General features: G+C 39.8%; 1 protein-coding gene across 2 annotated transcripts in view; it reads left to right on the forward strand.

Annotated features, from left to right (window-relative positions):
• The window catches only part of PLXDC2 (plexin domain containing 2), a 445,690-nt gene that overhangs the window by 169,410 nt on the left and 251,111 nt on the right, over positions 1-25,169 (forward strand). For both annotated transcript variants that reach the window (XM_047865279.1, XM_047865278.1), the window contains one exon: positions 1,592-1,803. In XM_047865279.1, the coding sequence (XP_047721235.1) occupies positions 1,592-1,803 (212 nt within the window). The remainder of the gene's footprint in view (positions 1-1,591; positions 1,804-25,169) is intronic.

Raw genomic sequence — 25,169 nt, forward strand, 5'->3', positions numbered from 1 at the left:
AGTTCAATGGCCAGTGGGACAACAATGTTAAAAAAGAAACATTTTATATGGTGATGATGACAATACTCACTAGCCATAGTGATTGAACGTTTACTGTGAGTTGGCAGGCAGGGGTGGGGGGGGGGGGACCCATGATCAGACCTTTGTGTACCTGAGATTTTTCAGCCTTACAACAATTCTGTGAATTGTGCATGGTGCTCCATTTTTCTAGCTCTTGGGTTCCTATATGTGGAGCTCTTGGCCACTTCTGTCTTCACCATTCTTTTAAGCTCATATTGCATGGGCCCATGAAAAAGTCTAAATTACCAACACTATGGTGGTATTATGGTGGTATTTCTCTCTGGGCTGTATCTGCCCAAGCATCAAGCAGCGGGAGATCTTTTAAGTTCACGGTGAAACCAAAGAATATCCTTTCTGTCTAGAAGAATTATTAGCACCTTTCTGAGTTGAAAGGGAAATGTGTTAGACCATTTGTGTGTGATCAGCAGTGGTAGCCTTAACTTAGTTATTAGAGTTCTAAGTAGCTGATACAGTAGTGTAATAAGTCACATTAAATACATTTTGGTTTCTTGGAATGTTCTCATATTGAGGGCAACATCACAGCTATAATTAAATCACTGCTCTCTTAGCCCTTTTTGAACCTGTATCCTGCCAGTTATAAAGGCTGTCAATTCATATCTTTGGGTAATAGTTGTGTAGAAGAAGCGTGTTCTTCTTGGTCAGAAACCGAATTTCCCATACTTGCGATATACCTTCCCCTGCTGACCCACTGAAATGAAAGACTAGGAGCAATGATTAAATCTTATTTTCCCTCCTGTAGTAGCAGGATGAGCTGGGTCAGCAAGGCCAGTCCCTGCAGATGGCTTTAAAATACCTTTGTGATTTGGTCTCTTTGCCTTCCCATCCATTTCTCTAAGTGCCTATCACTGTCATCCTTCACCACCCTGACAAGAGTCCAAGGTGAGATCAGCACAAATGAACAAGAGCCTTTGTGATGCCTCCTGTGGGTGTTGCTTATTAAGTGAGGTGGGCAATGAACCAAATCTGACTTGTGAGCAACAAAGCAGGTTAGCACATTTACACAAAGATCATTCCATATATTATTTAACCTATTCAAATACATTGTTGTCTCCTTGCTGCCCAGCAAAACTTGTGTGAAGGGAATATAAACTCACAAGTTAATAACGTCTGATTTTTATTTTCAAGTGTGCTAAGAATCACTAGGTTTCATTCCTTTGTTTGGATTGTAGCTTATTTTCTCAGGACAACTAGAGAATGTTTATGAAGCGTGTGTGTGCAGAGGGTGGGGAGGGAAGGGAATAAAATGCATTGCTTTAGGGCTGCACATCTGTTTTAGGGACTCTGCTGGATCTGCACATTAACCATTGTCATGACTTATGGCGTGTTTTAAAATTGCATTCTACACAGAGATGTTCATACCAACTCAAAATATTACAATTAAACAGATTCCGCTGTTATGAGTTAGTTTCCTATTTTCATGACTAGCAGACTTATTCTTCTGCTCTGTTAGCGAACATGTATATGACTCATAGCAAGTGGCAACTCATCACTGTATTTCTTGTTCAAACAGATTGGCAATATCAAGTTGCTCAGGTCTTCCCACGAACAGAACAGGAAGTCGATGTGGACACGCATGCATTCAGCCACCGGTGGAAAAGGAGCTTGGATTCCCTCAAGGCAGTAGACTCGAACCGAGCAAGCATGGGCCAAGACTCCCCAGAGCCCAGAGGCTTCACAGACCTGCTACTGGATGATGGGCAGGACAACACCACCCAGATTGAGGTAGGTAACCAATCTGGGCAACTGAAATGGATTGATGCATGTATTTCCTGTAAGGCACCCAACTCCCACATATGTATAGACTGGCCCTTCAGCTCAGTCCAGAGCTTCGGGACTTTTTGTAAGGATCAGTTTAACTCATCCATAAATAATTAGTTGATATTTACTAATTCAGTAATAAATAATTGTAACGATATTAAATAAGTAAATACATCGTAGCTAAGCCATTTATGTAGTCACAGATGTATTCATTTACTCTAGAAACAGACAAATATTAGCTTGATGTGGTGATGACCGTGAGGAAACACAAAGGAACACGATACAGCCCCTGCCTGCAAGGAAGTCACTGTGTAACCAAATCATCTCTAGGCTATGTGATACGTACGAGAAAAATACAGGCTATAGCATGGCATGGAGGAGGGAGAGATCACCTGCTTAGGATTGGGGGATGCACCACTGTCAAAGAGGCTTAGCCTGGGAGAGGGCATTTAGGCAGGGGCTTGGCAAGTTGAGAGGAGCTCACCAGGTTGATACCCTGCCTGGAGTAAGAAAGGAGATTCCCGGCAGAGTGAATTGCCTTTTCAATGGCTAAGTCTTAGAACAGTAGGGCATGCTTGAAGAGTCTCATAGAGTGACCAGCTGTCCCATTCTACCCCGGACTAAGGGTTTCCTGGAGCGTAGCACTTTCAGTGCTGAAAACAAGACAGTTCTGGGCGAACTGGAATGGTCGATCACTCAGTGACTGTAAGCAATTCTTTGTTATGGTTGGAGTTATGGAGTGGAATGAGGGTGGTTGGAGTTGGGTTGGATGAGTATGGAAGTTTGCTGAGGGTACATTTTAGGCAGTCTGTAGGGTTGCCCAGAGGCCGCAAGTGTAGTATTACATTGTTTAAGTTTCTATTGTCCTTAGCATTGCAAATCACAAAATAGGCTCCTGTTAGTCCACCAGATCTAACAAAAACAAAGAGGTCAATCTTATGGAAATAAGCAAAAACCACCCAAACAAGAATGGAGGCTATTTATTCAGTCTGCCCTAGCAAGAGTCAGCTTCCATCACTTCCCTTTGGTAGAGACTCAAAAGCAGGCAGGGGAGTGGGAAAGGTTCTCCTTTAAAAAAAAGAGGAGGCTTCAGGTATGCTCTGATTGGAAGTTGTTGGCATGGAGAAGCTGGAGGTGGGTTAATTAGAAGCAGAGCATCTCGGGCGATCGATTTGGGGACCGTTTTTGGGTTTTACTGAGTTAGACCTAGAGACAAAAGATAGGAAAGCTGTCAGTTATTCACCAAGTCCTGACCATTCTGGGCTGAGTGCTGCTGAGGTTGTTTCCCTGGACTGGTTTCTGTAGAGGTTGGGGGTAAGAGTTCTGTTGTCATCCATGGTCTGGCCATCGTCTGTTTGTGTATGCTCTCTCAAACTGTAGTTGTAGTTCTATTTTCTCCTAGGTGACCAGTTCCTACTTTTTAGGAACCAAACAGCATTCATTTTACGGTCCTGAAACACTCATTATTTAGGAAAAGAACTCCACTTCCTGAAACAGACACTACATAGTTCTCTAAATAGTTATCAAGGCATCATTTTGTTCCTGCATAGCGAAAGGAATCTTCAGAAGATCTGAAGCACAGGCCGTTGGGATTCTGTGTATGTGAGAAGGCCAGCAATTTTCAAAACCCCTCTCCATCTCCTTGGCTAGCATGTGACTCTGGTGGTCCCTGACTGCCCCAGCCAGGCCCCTCAATAGGCAACAGAGGATGTGCCAGGAGCAGAAGTCATATAATATCTGTAAGAGGCTATTCTGACTCCTGCAGAGTGCCTGCTATTTTGGCAACAGTGTTGTTATAGCAACTCGCAGAGGGCAACATATTTCTTCCCTGAGCACCCTTTAGCTGGGGTGCGACCTAAAGAAAGGAGAGTTGCTCAGAAGCAGAGGTGTTTACTCTCTGTCCAGAACTGGTAGCCTACTGAGATTCAAAGAGGAGAACACGCATTCCTAGAACTCTGTGATCTCTAGGCAGGATGCTGAATCTTCTTAATCATTTGTAAAAGCGAAAATCCCTTTGCTCAGGGATGTATTAACACTCCTCAGAATATAGTCCCGATTGTTACTATACCCATGATTTTGTTTTCAGCCAGTTTTTCTCTTTTCTGCCTTAACAGGGAGATCACATAATGTCAATGGTTTTGAGTCAGTGAAAAAAAAAAAAAGGAGGCAGGATAGTGCAGGTGCAGAGAGGTATATGCTGGATAATCACTCGGTGCTAAGGTCTGCCAGGCACAAACAGTATGGATATCATCTTGCCTTGTCCTGACATCAGCCTAGTGTGATTTGTGTCTCCAGGTTCACTGGGTAATCTCAGTGACTTTTACATGTGGGCAATTTCAGATTTAGGTTTGGTATTTTTCCTAAGCTCTTCCATTAATGAATAAAGGTATTTAAACCCGGGCCTGCCCAACTCCCCAGATTTATCGTTTCTGCTTGACTTCACTTCCTCTAATACGAGGAAAAGTAAATGGTACTTTGATTATGTCATGATTTTGGACAATGGCAGTACCCGAATATTGATGTGAAAGTAGTTTGGGGGTTTCAGTCTGGCTGGAAGGGGACTTCTCTTGAAGCTAGATTTCATAACAAGATGACCGCTTTTATTTTTTAAGGGTTTATTTATTCTGATGCGGTTCTGGGGATGATGGAGATTATTGGGGACTCAAGTCCCATAAGTCACTCCTTGGCACACTACCTCTAGTTCTGGAAACAAAAGCCTACATCTGAAACTTCTCTGCAAAATTTATTTATTCTGGCCCTTGAAATGGCATTTTTGAACATTGTTGTGTCTCTTTTAGGGAAAATATTTTTGCCTGATTGAGTTAAACAGAAATAAGGAAGAAAGGAACCAAATGGTTGTGGAGTGGCTACTCTGTGCCGGGCATTATGACAAGGTCTTTCTTAGGAATAAACATTTTGATTTATGTCGCTTAATACAAGCAATGAACATGAAAGACTACGTGTGCTTTTCCCTTTAGATGCTTCCAAAGTTGATGTCAAGAATCTGAATGGTTTTGTCCCAGAGCCCTGGCTGTAGCAGTGGCTGTTAAAATGATCTGTATCCCTGTGAGACTTAAACCACCCAGAATGGCATTCGAGCACATGTCCCCCACTTCTGCCGTCGTCTAGACTTGATATCCCACTTTCACCAAAGACAAAAACAAAAGACAATAGCATACTTACTATTCTGGCACAGATTCATTCAGAAATAAACAAAGGCTGTTATTTTTTAAACTTGGTGACAGTATATTTTCTAGCTCTGCACAAGAGCAGATAATAGAGGAACTGTAAAACTTAGTATCTCAATTACAGAATTCTTCCAGTAGAAATTTCTTGTTGTTGTCATCATTTTCTTTCTTTTTTTTTTAATATTCCCCCCATGAAGATATAAAGATGTTTTGAAACCGATTATATTTCCTGATGAGTGAGTAGGAACTCAACAGTTGGCAAATGCCTCTGTTGGTCTGACTGTTGATTTATGAAAGACCCTTCTTCTTGTACTTTCTCTGTTCATGTGGACATATGACCACGTGGCCAGGTAAGAACAATGCCTTCTTACGATTGGTAGGTATTAAAAGCAGTCGCTCGTGTGCTACTTTTTGTAATTACTTTGGGAATATAAGGCTTCCAAGCCTTTCAGGTAAGGTTGAATTCCGTTCATGATTCAACTTTGTTCGAGCAGCATTCAGTGAATCCCATGACCCCAGGGACAGGTGCACGGACAAGCAGCACATAAGTCTTCACCTTGTTGCTGGCTGTTTTTCCTCTTGGCTGGCACAGAGCTCTTGAAGCATCAGTGGCATTATGGAATGGGGAGGCCCTGAGCAGTGAGAATTATTGATCTTCCTGAAGATCAGATTCATCAGCTGACTCCTTGTAATGGTGCTGGTAATCTATAGTTCTTCACCTTTAAAGAAATCCAACACAGATTCTTTTCTAATACCCTAAACCTGAACCGCACATGGAGTTTTTATCACTAATTTACATGCAGTATTTTGAGCTTCATATTCCCTCTCTTGGGACAATGAAAATGTTTCTGGAAAGGGTTGTCAAGTGTGATTTTTTTTTCCTTGCCTTGATTCACAAGCACTGGGATGACTTAAAGAAGGGGATATTTACAAATAGGAATTATGGATCCTATAACTCCACAGTCCAAACCGACTCAGAAATTGTGAGCCAGTCTGCTGCCTCTCGGGTGTTGCGCGTGTGGCTGGACCACAGGCCACCCTTTGAGCTGCAGAGAGTTAGACCACAAAGTGGATTTAGCTGTTAGTTTTGAAGATGTAAATGTTCTGCAAAGCCTTAGATTAAATTGTGCCGCCTACCAGCAGCATGTCTTGTGGATTTCTCCTTTTGGTACCAAGTTCAAAATTGCAGGCATATCCAGCAGTTGTATCATCCCTGTTCACATTAAAGCTCCTCTCTGAGGAAGGTACAGTTGAGAATGGTCAGAAAATATGTGCGATGAATATGGCTAAAACTCAGAGGCCGACTGTTTTTCTCCAAAATGCATATGTGGAAAATCTTTCTGATCTTCATCGATAGCACATGTCAAATTGTGTCTGCACCTTCCGTTTACAGATTTTAGAATGGGTTTCTCTAAAAAGTTAGCAATTGCTAACTGCTGCACACAAGGCTATTATATGTGTTCTAATATTTTATTGCAGTCCATAACTAAGCAATCTACTTGAAAGGAAAGAAGTTGCTGGCAGGTACTTAATCTTGCTTGGGGTTGCTTTGATGATTGTTTTACATAGAAACAGGCAAATTCTGTAATGCCCTATGTGGGCAGAATCTTCCTGGTATCTGTGCAACACAGAGAATACATCAGAATATTCTTGGATAATGAAAATCTTACTGCTTGTGTGTCTCAAGTCTAAGTAAGCTGTCTCCATTTCAGAGGCCTGGCAATCACAATAATGAATATAAATATAGGGTAATAATAAGACACATCATCCCATTTCACAGAAATAGAATAATGAAAATTTGCAGAATACTGCCATGCTCATTCTGTCCTCGGGCCGCTTTCACTCAGTGAACTCAGAGAAGATAATAAATACTTATACATGTGAAGAATGTGATAGTGCAGAATTGTGACATTTTCCAAAAGAAAGAAAAGTGCCACCTGAGATTGAATAGCTATGCTACTATATTTATTATGGATGTGAAAAGCTGTTGTAGATTTTTTTTTTAATGAGGCATTTCCATTTTAGGAGGTCTGAACTTCCAGAGGCTTCAGTATGTGGTTGTAGAATCAGAAAGCTGTGTGAAGGAAATACTAAGATTAATCCTGGAGAAGCACACTTATTTGACTCACGAGTGAATTGAAATTTCCCAAATGCCCTGTCGGTGTCAGATTTGGTTCCTCAGGAAATGAGAAAGAAAGCATTGTGAGGGTGTGTGATTGAAAAGGAGAAGTACTGAATAAGTTAATCAGCACCCAGAGGGAGACCCTTATTCCGTAGAGAGTCGGGATTAATGTAGAGACAAGGTGACATCCGAACCATGTGAGGAAGAGAGAGTTAGACAGTAGCCAAGCATCAAGATATTTCTAGACAGAGTTTTGCATGGATAGGCAGGGGCAAAGATCTAAACTCCCTTTTAGACTGTGTGTCTTAATCTGTGCAGGCCGCTAGAGCAAAACTACCACGGACTGGGCAGCTTAAACAACGAACATTCATTTCTCACAGTTCTGCAGTCTGGAAAGTCCAAAATCAAGTTGCTGGCAGGTCTGATGAGAGCCCACTTCCTTGTTCATAGAGAGCTCTCTTTCTGCACGGTCCTCACATGGCTGATGGGGTTAGAAAGCTGTGTGGGGTCTCTTTTATAAGGGCCCTAATCTCCATTCATGAGAACTCCACCTTAAGGATCTAATCATGCCCCAAAGGCCACCCCTCCTCAAGCCATCACATTGGGGATTGGCTATCAACATATGAATTTGGGGGGCGGGGAGGACACAAATGTTCAGTCCATAACACTATGGCAAGGAACTGCATCCAAAAGCCCAAATCTGAGGGGTGGAAAGATGAATTACATCTAGATGAGAATTGTTGCGAGGTAAGATGAGATAGCCATTAGAGGAGAGTTATGGGTGAAGGTAAGAATTTCAGAAATACTTAGATTTCTAATCATTAACCACTGTGACCAAAGCCTTGCCCCACATTCTGGTACTCCCTTGACTCTGAGAGTCAGTTGTGGATCCCTGTCATTCCCTTCCCTGAGGGTGACCTGTTACACCCTTGCCACCACCCCCCTCCTTTGGGCTGAAATTGGCCTCAGGTCTTCAACTCTGTGTTGCCAAAGGTTGTATGCTAACTGACAACAAAATCTATTTTAATTCCTTCTGTTTTGGTAATAGGTACAAACACCTAGCGGTAAGCTTCTGATTTAATCCCATTCGGTTTCTTCTGGAATATTGACAAGGATTTTTAGTCTTCCAAGAAGAACATGCACTGGAAATAGTAGATCAGGCAGAATTCACCTGCAATTACCGCTCATCCTCTTAAAAGATGATGAGGATTAAAATATAGCATCATAGATCTCGCTCAATTATAGATTATTCTTAGCATGACATGCCAGCTCTTTATCGAAACAAGAATGAAAAAAGAGCCATAGCTGTCCTTCAAAGAGCTCCATAAGGAATAACTGAATTATCTCTATGATGCTTCACTGTTAGCTAATTGAGTTTATTTGCAGTCATGGCATGGAAATAGTCTTTGGAGTGATACACACAGATTATAAAATTATTAAGTGTTGTAGTCGTATAATTTATTTTCAGAACAAGAATTATGTTTTAGAGTGAATAATATTCTTGTGATCTTCATTTACAAAGAACAATACCATACTTACCCTCCCCCCCCCCCGCCAAACCCCCTAGGTTAACTAAAAAAAATATTGCAGTTTTTCCTACCTCATTTTCTATTCATGAGGACCCCACCACATCTTCTGCCTTTCTTTGTATTATCTAGGGCAGTAAGGGGAGACTCCTAATAGAGGGAACACCAGGTAACTGTTTAGCAGTTGAAATTTTATTATATCATCTTGCAATCATATTTTTCCTCTTTATCCAGAAGAACTTCCCATGGGATGTTTAAAATACACTTTTGTGAAAATTATTATTTCAACATCAAAAATCATAGTATTGCTTAATGTCATAGGTCTAGATCTTTATCCAGATTGATTTTTAAAAATCATGCTGAAAAAACAGATGAATTGTTTTGGTAGTCCGGAATGTGTCCAGTCTTTACATGTTGAGCAAAGGGCTCAAGGTGAAGGAGCCAGTGACCACTAAGTATGGGCTGGAAGTCAGGATCAGCAAAGCCAACAGATGCGTGAGTCCCCTGTTCTCTGGGCAGCCCATGGAGAAGTATCCCACTGTGGGACAGTGCTCCAGGCAGGGCTGGGTCCCATTTGCTTTTCCTCTTTATTGGACAAGCATGAGAGGGCATTGCACAGAGGAAATAAATACTCAAAGCTCAAGCACAAGCAGTCCTGGCTTACCTGCCAGCTATTTAGGAAGAGCCAGGACCCAGGCTGGGGTTGCCAGGTGCAGTGGAGGATTGAGTTCAGGTTGAGCCCATCTCCTTGCAGGGCGTATAGCCTATCTCCTCAGCTATGTAGCTTCTGGGCAACAAAGAGACAACTTCTGGGGTCATTCACTGGACAGTCCCATTTTATATTAATGGATTATGTCTTAAGGACTAGTTTTTTTTTCTGTGATTTTTTTTCAGAATCAGAAACAGTAATAAAGTGATTGTATCTCAAAGATTAAATAGGTCCAAGTTGGCACAGGCATGTCAACAACATGATTTTTTATGACTACATCTGGGGAAGTACTGGGGCCACTGCTTCTTCCCAGGAAGACATGTAGCTTAATGAATCTGCCAGCCTCTGTGATGGAAACTTACTTAATTTTTAGAAATACTAATACCAGTTATATACACTAAATCACACCAAGTCTTTGGCATTTATTTTACCTAACAAATTAATATGCACTTTACAATGTAGCACCAATGCATTGGAAAAATAAAGACTGTAGGTCTTGGGTAAACAATGACGTTCTGTAACTTTATGTGATACCCATAAGTTTCGGTGGACCTTTGTCAAAGATATCTCATGGGTCTTTGCCAAATATTGTGACTCAGATGGAAACAGTGTTACGTATAAACATTACATATAATCAATCAACCATTGCAAATATAGGAGACACTGGGGCACCTGGGTGGCTTAGTTGGTTGAGTGTCTGACTCTTGATTTCAGCTCAGGTCGTGATCCCAGAGTGGAATCAAGCCCTGCATCAAGCTGTGCACTGAGCTTGGAGCTTGCTTAAGATTCTCTCTCTCCCTCAGCCCCTCTCCCCTGCTCATACTTTCTTTCTCTAAAATATAAAAAAAGAACAAATATGGGAGACACTTAAAAATTTTCTGACTATTACAACTTAGGGTATGAAAACTTGCATTTTATTTTTTAGCAATAATGTATAATACACTTTGCTAAGTATTCAAGAGACTTTTACTTCACCTTGCATTTCTGAAGTAGTTTTAAGACAGAGAAGGGCCTCTTTTTAACAAAGCATGCCTGTGTATATTCATATTCATTGCTTTTTGCATTTGTCATAAAGAAATTTGCTAATGTGGCACTCTATACTCTATTAAGGAATGCATCAAATATAAGAAGGTCCTTTTAAGAAAGGGTGGTTAGCATTCAGAATGAAAGGAGGCTGCTTTAATTTTCTTTTTGTGTATCCCTGAAAGAAAACCTTTCTGTTCATGCCCCAGCGATGCATAGATGTCTGGATCTGCCTAGAAACAAGAGAGGAAACAAAGCCCTTGGGAACAGTTGGTTTGAGCTATTTTCTATATGGTATTTCAAGCCTGAGCTCTTAAATTGAAATAATAGTTTGGAATCCATGGCACTAAATTGAATGAATGGATTAAACACTGCTGAAATTATTTCTCTTTTAGAAGTAATTTCTAGCTCTTTTGTAAATGTCATGTATTTACCCAATCCCCAGCTAAAAAAGCAAAGCTAGGGGAAACACTAACATTCACCTTTTAGACAATCTATCTATCTATCTATCTATCTATCTCCATTATTTTGGATTCTCAGTACTGATCCCATTTGGGACCAACAGGATTTGAAAGAAAAACTTGCAAAGTAAGATTCTGTATGTTTAAGTTAAAAATTCACTTAGTCACAGCATCTTTCATTAAGGGGGTCTTTTAGGTACTTCCAAAACTAAAAGCATCTCATCTGGTGATGGGATTTTCTGCCTAGAAAATGTAATGCTAGTAACGCTTCCTAAATTTTTAGGGTTTCATGAATTCTAGCCTGGAAAATTTTATAATTTTCAAAGATGAATGCAATGATTTGTGATTATCAGAGTTCTCTTCTCTAATAACATTTTAGTTTCTGATATTCTAGGTTAGACTCTGCACAGTGTTCATATTTGAATGCAAATTTTTATTTGTTCTGTCACTTAAAAATAGCATAGAGTAAAGTATTGTTTAAAATTTCATGTTCTGGGGCCACCTGGCTGGCTCAGTCAGTAGAGCATACAACTCTTGATCTCGGGGTTGTGGGTTTGAGCCCCATGTTAGGGGTAGAGATTACTTAAAAATAAAATATTTTTTTTATAGTTCACATTTTTATTTTTATTTTGTTTTTATTTATTTATTTATTTTTATTTATTTTTTTTCAATATATGAAGTTTATTGTCAAATTGGTTTCCATACAACACTAAAATATTTTTTTTTAATTTCATGTTCTGAAAATTTTTACAAAGAACATTAACAAATCTTCCCAAAGAACTTAAAAAACAGGGGACACCTGGATGGCTCAGTTGGTTGAGCATCCGACTTCGGCTCAGGTCATGATCTCATGGTTTGTGAGTTTGAGTCAGCACAGAGCCTGCTTTGGATCCTCTGTCCCCCTCTCTCTCTACCCATCCCCCACTCTCTCAAAAATGAATAAACACTTAAAAAAAAAAGAACTTAAAAAAACAGTGAATCTGTCCATTATAAAAAGTATTATACAACAATCTCTTATCTTAACAATGAATTAGTAGCAATTATTTTCTCTTTCTTAAATACCAATGGAACAAAGAATGACTTGTGGTCTTTCTCTGTCCATTGAGTAGTAAGATATCTCTTTATTATTTTTACAAGTGAATGGGATTAATCTTTACCAGAATAGAAGAGTGTCCTATTCAAATAGGAAAAATGCAATCCAAAGAATAAGAAAACAACTTTATGAATATGTTTAGAAATGTGCCAGATCAGGGGTGCCTGGGTGGCTCAGTCGGTTAAGCATCCAACTTCGGCTCAGGTCATGATCTTGCAGTTTGTGGGTTCCAGCCCCACATCGGGCTCAATGCTGACAGCTCAGAGCCGGGAGCGTGCTTTGGATTCTGTGCCTCTCTCTCTGTCTCTGCCCCTTCCCAACTCCTGCTCTGTCTCTCTCTGTCTCTCAAAAGTAAATAAAAACATTAAAAAAGTTAAAAGAACTGAACTGAACTGGAAATCAGTATCACTTTTGCCATGATGGTCAAAATGTTATTTTGCCTCATTGAATAGGTTTGCTTGGTCTGAGCAGATGTAGAACGTATTTGACATGCGTTGTTTAAGCATTTTTTTTTGTCGCTGAACAATCATAACTGCCATTTGAAGGATTTTTTTTTAAATTTTGCTTTGTTAAGGTGTATTTCTTTGTTATTAAAAAAAAGAATGTGATATATTCTTCATACAACCAAAGTCATTTCCATAAAAGGACAAAAGAAAAAAAATTCTGCATTTTTATGTTCTTAAGAAAAATGTTTAACCAACTTCAAAGGTAATTATTTTTTTAAGTTAGTGAACACTTGTGAATACAAATTAGAGTACATGGTAAATGACTGTGGGACTGTCCTTCCTGATTTCCTATTGACTTCTTAAATGTTGGTCATAAAGAATCTAGGAAGAGGAAATGATTTCCTGCTTTGAAACAGTCCCTGAAACAAAGCAACGAGTAAGTTGACAGCATGGAAGCAAAATCTGGGACAAACATTAATTTTCTCACTTTGTTCCTTTTTTTTCTAGCAGTGCTTTCTACTTCGTGATCTTCTGTCTGCTCAATAGCCACTACACCAATGTATCATTGTCTTTCTTTGATCTGCAGTTGCGAAATTAAAATTGAAGAATTTGACATCGTAGGTAGTAGTTTTAAAATTCCGTATATGTAGGCAAGGTTGCTATACAGTAGAGATTTTTTAAAAGCTTATAAGTAGACCTTTCGGTAATTTGTAAATGTATGTTATTTGTGGTATCTATGCATGTTTGTGTGTATGTGCATGTAGACATATGTGTATGCACATCATTCCTAATCATGGTAAGTAAAAGTCACCCTCTGTGGGGGAAAATGAAGGGTGGCTTGAATAGCTCCCTTCTACCTTACACTTATATACTTTAATTGTCTTATTTTCCGGAGCAATACAGCTAGCATGTTTTTTCGTGGTCACAATAAAAATTAAACAGCTACCTGGAGGACTGGCCAACATTCCCTTTTGCTTCAGTGAATACTTTAAATATGCTCTTTATTTTTTAAATGTTTGTTTGTTTGTTTGTTTGTTTAGAGAATGAGCTGGGGAGGGGCAGAGAGAGAGGGAGAGAGAATCCCAAGCAGGTTCCATGCTATCAGTGCAGAGCCTGATGAGGGGCTTGAACTCACAAACCATGCGTTCATGACCTGAACCGGATCAAGAGTTGGGTGCTTATCTGACTGAGCCACTCCTGCATCCCTAAAAACACTCTTTAGATTATGCCTTGGAAGATTAGGGGAAACAGTAGAAGAAATCAAAGCATAATGAGTTTTTTCTAAATAATGGGGATCAGAAATTATGAAAAATGGAAAGGAGATATGATGGTAGGCTTAAGATAATGGGGCAGCTCAAATGGGACTCTCCATTTCTTTCCTCATGGACCCCTCTCAGCACATGCATGTAGACTTTATGAGGCTTGTTCCTTGGTTTGTTTCAATCACTGGGTCCCTCTTCTTCCTTAGTGGCAAAGTTGCCATCTCAACCAAGTATTTCTCTTGACTAGAAACTCACATACTGCTAACAGCTTGTGTAGCCTAAATCCATCCTCCCATGTCTCCATTCCTGCAAGGCCGTGGGAGAGGTATAAAGTAAATTTTCTTCTAGAATAAGTGCAAAGGCCTCTCTATTTAAAGCAAGGTTTGGCAAATGGAACTCTGTGGATATTTTTCCAAACCCTAAAGGCATGAAATGACCAGACTATTTCAAAAGACTCAGACTAGAGAAGCCTACCTCAGATGACAACCTCTGTAGCAGATGAGACAATGCTGAATCTTATTCTGATGTTCATAAAGCATTCATTGATCTGAAGCCAATTTTTTTTTGGATGCAGGAAGAGTGGTATTTAAGTGAGGGTTAAACATAAAATCCAGAGAAGATGGAAAGATTGTACTTCCTTTTTGACCCAAGAAAACCAAGACTCACTTGAGGCTTGGACCATAAGCAAGACAGAATGTGACAGGGGCTAGAACTAGATTACCAGCTAGTAGATTACCAGGTATTTGTGTTGGCCATCTGCACAATAAAATGAGTAGTGAAGTGGGGTGTGCAATTATAGTTTGTCCACTGGGATTCTTTGTACAGCAGTAAATTTGTTTTTGCACCGAAATGGTCTGAGTGCCATTTTTCTTCTGCAGAAGAAGAGATGAAGAACAAAGGAAAGAAAGGTGGTTAAAGAGGTGCAGAGAAAGTATATATCCCATGGCCGTGGTGAGGAACCCCTTTTCCCCCAGGCACAGGCATAGGCACAGGGACACATCCTTCGTCACCTATCTGGAAATGGTGCTTGTTTCCACTGGAGTCCCTGATAGAAGCTCATGCTACTACCTATGCAAATGTTCTCCCTCATCCCTGAACCTGTATTTTTGAGGAATTACAGATGTGAGTCTGTCCGCAGACAAAATCATAGTAAGAGACAGCAGTGCTCGTGTTAGCAGTGTCACTCCCTACAGAGTTCTGGAGTGGAGCAAAACGACGCCACAGTGGTTTGCCAAGGCGCAAGGGTTTCCTTGCAGAAAAAGTATCCTCTGGGCTTTAACAAGCCTCTGCAGCTTCTGCTCCTTCTCCAGTCATTTTGCTTCTAATGTGGCTGTTTCTGTCCTTACTGCCTTTCTCTCCACTTCCTCTCTCAGACAACCACAAACTGAAATGCTGCAAAAGCACCCATTCCTGCATACAGAGACAGAGAGACAGAGACAGAGAACAGAAATGCACTTTACTGCTTTGTGTCCAGACCACTGATGATAGAAAACCTGAAGCCATGCTGTGAATCTACCCACCCTGAGTGCAAATAGGACTTTTTCAGTTGACAGCAGGCATCAATAGTGCTTCCAGGTAGGCAGAGGCCATGGGCATCTAAGGAGAAAAAAGGGGGATAAGGTTCATGAAAACACTGGACACTCCCGGGTTGTGTACCCACTTACTCCTTGGTGAATCATCCAGGGCCCCATTTCCCCATAGAGCAATCCATGTCTTAACTTCCTGAAGGGAATCAAGAGAGACAGATTTCCAAGTTCCCCTGTGATGTGATCAATCTGGAATTTCTCTTTCCATTTTCCTGATGGATTATATATCTGCCTACTTCTACCATGAAGTAATCGAATTACGTTGTTAAAAATGGCTGTATAAACCATTTGGTTTTGTTTGATTACTTCCTTTCATTCCCATAGATTTCCTCCAAACAGAATTGCATATAGTAAAGATTTCACTTCCTAATTTATTAGCACACTCCAAGTTTGTTTTCCTGCGATTCTACTAAAATTGCCTTTCTTGGGTTCTGAGTGTTCTGACAATTCAGTCCCATATTTAAAGATAATCATGGGATGTAGATTCAATTGGCAAGTTCTGGTCCTTGGGGTCATGCCAGCAATAGTCCAAGTGTTAAAAAAAAAATCAATGCCACATGTGGCATGATTTATTGCAAGGGAATTTCTTCTTGGATGTAGAAAATGGTGGGACATGGGGACTGTGGCAGACCAGAACGAGAACACCTGGCTGATGAGGTAGCTACTATCCATCAGCAGCCGACTGGGGCCGTGCTGGAACATGGGCACAGGACGGCCGATCTTTTAGTTTCTCAAGACATATCAAAACACTTAAATGTTGGCTATTCTTTAATTTTTTTTTATCTTAATCCTTTGTGGACTAATACAGTGATGACAAAATAAATATGTCTATGGGCCCATCTATCCAATGGACCACCAAATGCTGTTGCTGGCATACCCCAAACAAATGACTAATCATATTCTTAATTGATACAAACTTACCACGTGGTCTCTCAGAAGGCCATTTTATTTCCAAGCCCTGAGAGGCTCCTCCTTGGTCCCTTCATGTGTATCTCATAGGCAGCATACGATATGTTGAGTTGAATTCAGTCAGATGTAATATGATTCTAGGTTATGTATTCCAGATATCTTCTGTCCTCCCTTTCCTCTATACTCACTTTATGTAAATAAGATCCAAGTGGACAACTTCTTCTCGCTTCCATTGGAAACAAGTTCCTGAAAACAATAAGTGGAAGATAGTTTTAGAGGTCTTGCCTCCACTGGCTGTTTTGAAGGAAGTTTCCAAGATTATTTTCTTGTTCCTCAAAAATATTACAGTGTGCAAAATCGCTGTCATGAGAAATCTCTGGCTTATTTGTGATTGATCCAATATTCTATGTTTCAAAAGCATTCGGGCATAATGAGAAAAACTTCTACATATTCTGTTAATTTCATGTAAATAATTGTTTTTTAAACTATCCACATTTCTTCAGATAATTATTTTGTGGTTGTTTCTCTTGGAAGACTGATACATTTTTTTTTTAATTACAATTTTTTTCTTCCAAATTTTTATTTAAATTTTAGTTAGTTAAGGACTGAAACACTTTAGACTTACCGGCAAAAGAAATTTAGAAAATCAAAGTGATTTAAGACACTGGCAAAAGATTCAACTTATAATAAGACAGAAGTGTGGTCTGGTCTGTGTCTAACCAGCTTACTAAAAACAATAAATAACAAATGGGCTAAACTGTGTGATCCTATGATCACCATGTATGCAATAGTAATGAGTATGTGTTTGTGTATGTGTATATTTGTGTATATATATATATATATATATATATATATATATATATATATATGGGTGTGTGTGAAAATCAGGAATGTTTATGGCTACTGGGTGTATATATACATACTGTGTAATGTTTATGGCTACTGTATGTGTATATATATACATATATACATATACATATATATACACATATATATATACATACACAGTAGCCACAAACATTATATATTATATAATAAATAGATATAGATATAATAAATATATAATATATATAATATAATATATACATAATATATATACATACACAGTAGACATAAACATTATATATTATATATTTATTATATATAGTATATATTTATATACATACAGAGTAGCCATAAACATTCCTAATTTTCACATAGATTTGGAAGGAAAAAAAAAAGAATGAAACTCAACCAAATAACTGTTTGAAGAGCAAACTTTTAGTCTGAGAACCTTGTATCTCTTTTTAATTTTATAGCAGTTCCTATATATATATAAACAAAATATTTGCTTCACAGGTATGATGAAGTAACTGGGTGCAGCCTCGATTGTTGGCAGAGTCAGGATAAGGACCCCTCTCTCCCGTTTCTGGCTCCTGAGGCCAGCCAGCCCTTTCCTCTGTACCACCATGCTGCAGCTCGCTCTCTTGATTCCTGATACCTGATACTTAGTGCTGTGGACTGAACTGTGCCTCCCTGTTGAAGCCCTAACTCCCAACGTGACTGTGTTTGGAGATGGGGCCTTGACGGAGATAATTAAGTTTAAATGAGGATGAGGTCTTAATCTTATAGGATTGTCGACCTTATAAGAAAAGAGAGAGAGCGTGCACACTCTTTCTCCTTGTACGCACACCGAGGAAAGGCTATTTGAGGACTCAGTGAGAAGGTGGCTTTTGGCAAACCAGGGAGAGGGTTCTCATCAGAACGTGATTATGCTGGCACCCTGACCTCAGATTTCCAGCCTCTAGAGCTGTGGTTCAAGCCATGCCGTCTATGCTATTTAGTTACGGCAAATGGACAAAGACACCTAGTGCACATAGAGAGGTACCAGATTACATGACACTTTCTGTAAGACCTCCTCATGAAGTTTCCAATATTGAACACCTGACCTTCTGATCTGAACTAGGCTACCCTGTTAAGAAGAATCCTAATCCTCATTCATGTGACTGGCTGCATGGATCCTCATAGCACATCTCATGTCACATCCTCTCTCCACTCGTTTCCTCATAGACACATTTGTCAGTGAATTTGTGATAGTTTCTCTCTTGAAGAAGAGTAGCCATTTCAACTTAGGAAACTAACCTTTGTCTTCTTCATTCATATGGACTCCCTGTTTGTGGCACTTGAGTGATTCCTCAACCACTTTTTTGTATGCGTCTCTCTGCTTATGGTCTATGGTTTCTAAACAGTATTTTCTTAATGACCTGAAAGTTTTGGCTGTAGTATTTCAGAAATGGAATTGTATGGCTAGATTCTTTACCTCTCTCCCACATTTTCCATGCGTGGACAGAACCACTCACAACTGCACACATCCTTCAGTAAACATTAATGCCTGTTAAGAAAATTAAACCTCAGTTAATGATGCTTTTTTTCTTGCACCCCAGATAACCTTAATTAGAATAAGATGTTACATAAGGTAAATAGTGGCCTAAGAATTTTGACCTAAATAAATGAGTACAAGCCAGAGATAGAATGTATACTGGAAAGACGGTGAGTACAAAAGAAGAAAATCCAGAGTTTTTTTTGTAAAGTTCAGATTGATTTCAGGTTATTTCCTATATAAATAGCAAATTGTTTGTTTAGTCACCAGTTACTTCGGAAGTTTTTTTTTTTTTTAATATAGCTAAACTAATCATAGTTTAAATATAGCTAAAGATAATTCAAATAATCTGAGATATTATAAAATGCATTTCTTATCCAAATACATGAATCTTATCTATGGTATTCCTAACAGCCCTTGCTCAAAGTCTTCCAATGGGAATTTGACCCTGTCTTAAGAGAGAAAATTTTATTTTTAACATCTTAATTTCTTATAGTGTTTTTTTTTCATCCTTAGCCAACTGTTTTGTTCCCAGAATATTCATTCATGTATCTTCATTCTGACTTCTGCATGCAGTAAGGCCAGTTTTTTTGTTATCCAGGGTTCTCTTCCCCATTCATTTTTCACGTGACTTGACCTGCAGACCTCAACCATTTAGATCTTTCTACTCTGGCCACATTTTATTTATTTGATGTATTGTTAAAATGCTGAAATCACAATTGTACTCAGTAAAAATTCATCACAGAACTATTGTGTATCGAGTAGTGGACTAGCAAAGATTCCTCAAATTAATATTGAGTAAGCAGTATAAATGTATTTGTACTATATAAATTTATTTATTAATTGATGTTTCAGAATACAAGATAAAAAATAAGGTTCCTAGATTTCATCCATCCATTTTTTTAAATATTTTTTAAAATATTTAATCAGTGATATGATTTTTTTAGTAAATAAAGCAGATATGGACCATGACCTTTTACAGCTTAAAACCTAGTGGGGTAGATAGAAATAAAGTAATCAATAACTCTAGAATCATAAATTTGAAGGAGTAAGTGTATGCAGAGATAAGGGTTATTAGATGGGAGTGAAGGCCTTCTAACATAAGATATTTGGGGAAAACATCTCCAAAGAGGTGAAATTTATGTTGCAACATTAATGGTGGAGCTCGCAGGATGGAACATTCAGGGTAGGAAACACAGTATTTCGAGAAGGCAGCGAACATGGAGAAGGTAGACAGATTCCAGGAACTGAGGAAAGGCCAAGATGCCAAGGTGGGTGGACAGAGAAAGTAGCACAAGAAGAAGGGAGCCTGTGGCTGAAGTCAGAGCCCAGAAGTCTTTAAAAACTATGTGAAATAGCTTGTATTTCTTTGGGGCCTAATGTACTCCTTGGGCATTATTTGTTCTACGGATAGCTTGATCCCCAAGGGACCAAGAAGCTGCTTCTTGGAATAAGGATTAGAAGATCAGAAACATGCAAACAAACATCAACACCCCTGCACCCCTGCTTAGAGTGCTGGCCACAGCTCTCTGTGCCTGCACAATAGCCCGTTAGCACCCATGGGCAGCCATCATGACTTCAGGAGTTCCTCAGAGCCCTGTCCCAAGAAGAAGAAATGGGAAGCACGTGCACATACTCATTTGCTAGGTGTAGTATTACCATTTTCAGGGTTGGGGGAGGGAGAGTTTTGACTTCGAAGATGGAAACCTTGTAACTTCCCTAGAGACCTTGTGAATACAGCATTTTGTCAGAGTATAAGAAATTCTCTAGGCTTTATTTAGCTCAGCAATTTTGCGACCAATACTTTTGATTGCAGATATTCTAATACACCTTAAAAGGGGAAGACTTTAAAAAACACTGTGGCAGTGACCTCTAGAGTTTGGGTATCATCATAAAATCAAAATGGAAAAAAAGGGACACAGTGTTTTCATTTGAAAAGTAATGGCACTTAAAAATCTGTGTTAGGGGCGCCTGGGTGGCGCAGTCGGTTAAGCGTCCGACTTCAGCCAGGTCACGATCTCGCGGTCCGTGAGTTCGAGCCCCGCGTCAGGCTCTGGGCTGATGGCTCAGAGCCTGGAGCCTGTTTCCGATTCTGTGTCTCCCTCTCTCTCGGCCCCTCCCCCGTTCATGCTCTGTCTCTCGCTGTCCCCAAAATAAATAAACGTTGAAAAAAAAAATTAAAAAAAAAAATCTGTGTTATCTAAAATCCCTATCATTTCAGAAAAAGAAATCATTAAAAAGAAATAGAATATGATGTTAGAATACAGGCTAGGTGAATAACTGAATGTATCTTTTAAAGAATTCACCAAGTTAGCCTTATTTTTTTTTCACATGTTACTCTTTGAAAACTACATATTATCAATCCTTTACTATGGATCTACAATATTTTTCTATATTAGAAGTGCCTTGATAATTAGCCAAACAATGTTAATTTTTGGTAGGCACTTTTGTAACTGTATTTAAAAGATCATCCTGCCAGAGACTTCCGGGGAGATGGCAGAATGGGAGGACCCAAGGCTCACCTCTGGATACAACTAGGTAACACTGACATGAGTGTAAATAACCCAGAAAATGACCCAAAGACTGGCAGAATAAACTCCACAACTAAATGCAGGGGAAGAGGCCCCATCAGAGAGGGTATGAAGGGCAGAGTAGCAGTCAGGAATTAAATGGACTCCCAGGACTATCTGAGGGCAGGAAGGACACCATGGCATTAAGAGGGGAGAGAAAAAAAAAAAAAACCATACCAGGGAGCCCTCATGGGGAAGATGAATCCCCATAGCATTTGACTTTGAAAAGCAGAGGGGCTCAATTTTATAATTTCTTACAACAAGCAGGACTTAAAAACCTGGAATTAAAAAAAAAATCAGTAGGGTCAGCTTTGGGGGAGAGCCAGTGAATGGGTGAGAAGAAACTGAGTCCTGGCACTTAAGAAACAGCACAACAAATAGCTCCCCTGAGATACAGCATAGAAACAGCAGTTTGAAAGACACGTGGAGCATATGGGAAGGAGAGTTCTTTACTAATCTCAGAGTGTATCCAGGAGGGACAGAAATCACTGGGGAACTTCTCCAGGAACAAAGGACCTGGCAGGAGCCATATCTCATTCCTGTCCTACCCCCCACCCCCCCCAGTACCCCCACCCCTGCATTAACATAGGGCCACCTGCAGGACTCACTAACTAACTTGGTATTATGGCTACCCCACTCTCCTACACCGCGCTTCTGCCAATCCACCCTTCTGGACAGCCTGCCTCCGTCTGGGCACTGCAGGGACCCTCACACAGAGGAATGGCAGCACTCAAAGGTTGCTAGTGCCTCCACCCTGCCCCACTGCCTGCCTCCCACACTGTGCTTCCGTGGCTCTGCCCTCTCCAGTATGCCAGACCCATACAGGGTAGGGTCACAGGCCTGGCAGTGGGCAGGCAGCCCCTGCCCAGAGTGGCCACTACCGCTCCAAAGTGACTCCTGCCCCAGAGAGAGGGAAATATAAACACACACACCAGTCAGATGGAGGTCCCAGTACTGGGCTAGAAACAGACAGCTGGTCTCACAGCAGGCCCTCCCCACCAATGAAAGCCTCTGAGGGGACAACACAGAGAAAGCAGCCTACACTTCAGTGCTATTGCATCTCAGCAAGTGCCTCAAATGCCTCATCTGGCTCAACTCGAGCCAAGGGCGTCCCCACACTGGCCCACTAACAGCACAGGGAGCAAGCACTGCCCACAACAGGTAAAGAGAGCCACTGTGTGTGACCGGACTGAAGGAAAAAGCAGCTCAGCCGCAACAGCAGGGTGTGAACATCACACAGAGGAGACACCAAGGAAGTGCCAGGATTTGGGGGAACAGGGGACACTGCCCTGCAGGGCACTACAGGGCCTCTTCTTCCTAAGGCCATTACTTTCAAGTGCAAGAGAGGCAGATGACTTTCCTAACACAGAAAAAGACACATAAGGAGACAGAGGAATATGCCTCAAATGAAAGAACAAAACAAAACCACAGCAAGAGACCTAAATGAAACAGAGATAATTGCCTGATAGGGAATTTAAACTAATGGTCCTCAGGTATTCACTGGACTTGAGAAAACAGTGGAGGACCTCAGTGAGACTCCTAATAATGATAGAAAAAAGAACTAATCAGAGATGAAGAACATAATACATGAAACTTAAACTACATGAGATGGAATTGAGAGTACACTGGTTGAATCAGAAGAATCAATCAGTGACCTGGAGGACAGAGTAATGGAAAGTAATTAAGTTGAGCAGGTGAGAGAAAAAAATTATGCAAATGAGAATAGACTTAGGGCCATCAAGGACACCATCAAGCATAATAACATTCACATTAGAGGGATCCCAGAAGGAAAAGAGAAAAAAGGGGGGGGCAGTCAATTTATTCAAAGAAAAAATAGCTGCAAACTTCCCAAATCTGGGGAAGGAAACAGAAATCTAGATCCAGGGGGCACAGAGAGCCCCAAGAAAATCAATCTAGGGAGGTCCACACCAAGACACATAGTAATGAAGATTGCCAAAAAGTAGTGATAAAGAGAAAAATGTTCAAGTGGAAAGAGAAAAGAAAACAATTACGGACAAGGGAAACCCCATAAGGCTATCAGCTTATTTTTTAGCAGAAACTTTGTAGGCCAGCGTGAGTGCCATTATATATTCAAAGTTCTGAAAAGAAAAAGATCTGTACCCGAGAGTACTCTATCCATCAAGGCTACCATTCAGTATAGAAGGAGAGATAAAGAGTTTCCCAGGCAAACTAAAGATAAAGGAAATCATGACCACTAAACCAATCCCTAAATAAGGACTCTTTAAGTGGAAAGGAAAGACCATAAGCAAGAGTAAGAAAAGTAGGAAGTACAAAAACAGGAAAAATAAGCCTGTCTGTAAAAATCAGTCAAGGAACTCACAGAATAAAAGGATGTACACTATGACACTGTATACCTAAAATGTGGGGAGGAGAAAAGAATAGGTCCAAACATAAACAACCATTAACTTAATATAGACTGCTATGTGCAGAAAAAGCCTGAATGGTAACCATAAATCAAAAACCAATTATAGATATGAAAAAAAGAAAGGAATCCCAATATATCACTAAAGTATATCAATTAATCATGAGAGAAGAGAGCAAAAGAAGGAAGAAATGGAGAAAAACTACAAAAACAAGCTTTAAACAAGTAAAAAAATAGCAATAGATGCATACCTATCAATAATTACTTGAACGTAAAGGGACTGAATCCTCCAATCAAAAGACATTGGGGTGATGAAATGGATTTAAAGAAATAGAAAAAAAGCAAGATATTTCTATCTGTTGCCTATAAGAGACTCACGTCAAAACTAAAGACACATGAACATTGAAAGTGAAAGGATGGAGAAATATTTATCATGCAAATGGATGTGAAAAGAAAACCAGGGTAGCAATACTTATATCAGACAGAATAGACTTTAAAATTTTTTTTTCAACGTTTATTTATTTTTGGGACAGAGAGAGACAGAGCATGAACAGGGGAGGGGCAGAGAGAGAGGGAGACACAGAATAGGAAACAGGCTCCAGGCTCTGAGCCATCAGCCCAGAGCCTGACGCGGGGCTCGAACTCACGGACCGCGAGATCGTGACCTGGCTGAAGTCGGACGCTTAACCGACTGCGCCACCCAGGCGCCCCCAGACAGAATAGAGTTTAAAACAAAGACTGAAACAAGACACAAAGGACTCTCTATAATCATTAAGGGAGGGAACAGTCCAACAGACAACATTGCAATTATAAAAATTTATGTGCCCAACATAGGAACACCCAAATACTTAAAGCAGCTAATTACAAATATAAAGGAACTAATCAATAATATTACAATGATAATAGGAGACTTTTGCACTCCACTTACATCAATGGACAGATCATCCAAACAGAAAATCAATAAGGAAACAGTAGCTTTGAATGACACATTGAGCCAGATGAATTTAACAGATGTATTCAGAACATTCCAAACTAAAACGGCAGAATACACATTTTTTTAAGTACACTTGGAACATTCTCCAGAATAGATCCCATATTGGGCCATAAAACAAGCCTCAACAAATTCAAAAGATCAAAGTCATTCTATGCATCTTTTCTGAACACAATGCTATGAAACTACAAATCAACCCCAAGACAAATCTGAAAAGAGCACAAATACATGGGTGTTAAATAACAAGCTACTACAAAATGAGTGGTCAACCAAGAAATCAAAAGGGAAATTTTTAAAAATGCATGGAGGCAGATGAAAATGAAACTGGAATGGTCCAAAATATTTGGGATGCAGCAAAAATGGTTCTAAGAAGGAGGTTTATAGCAAAACAGCCCTACTTCAAAAAGGAAGAAAAATCTCAATTGAACAACTAACCTTACAATCTAACAAACTAACCTTACAACAATCTCAATTAACCTTACACCTAAATGATCTAGAAAAAGAAAAACAAAATCCAAAAGGAATAGAAGGAAGGAACTAATAGACAGGAATAAACAAAACAGAAACTAAACCAAAAACAAAACAAAAACAACAACAACCAAAAAAACTCAAACAACAATAAAATACATTAATGGAACCAAGAGGTGGTTCTTTGGAAAGATCATCAGAATCAATATATCCTTAGCCAGATTAATTTAAAAA

Source organism: Prionailurus viverrinus, chromosome B4 (assembly GCF_022837055.1).
Source record: "Prionailurus viverrinus isolate Anna chromosome B4, UM_Priviv_1.0, whole genome shotgun sequence".
Lineage (NCBI taxonomy): Eukaryota > Metazoa > Chordata > Mammalia > Carnivora > Felidae > Prionailurus > Prionailurus viverrinus.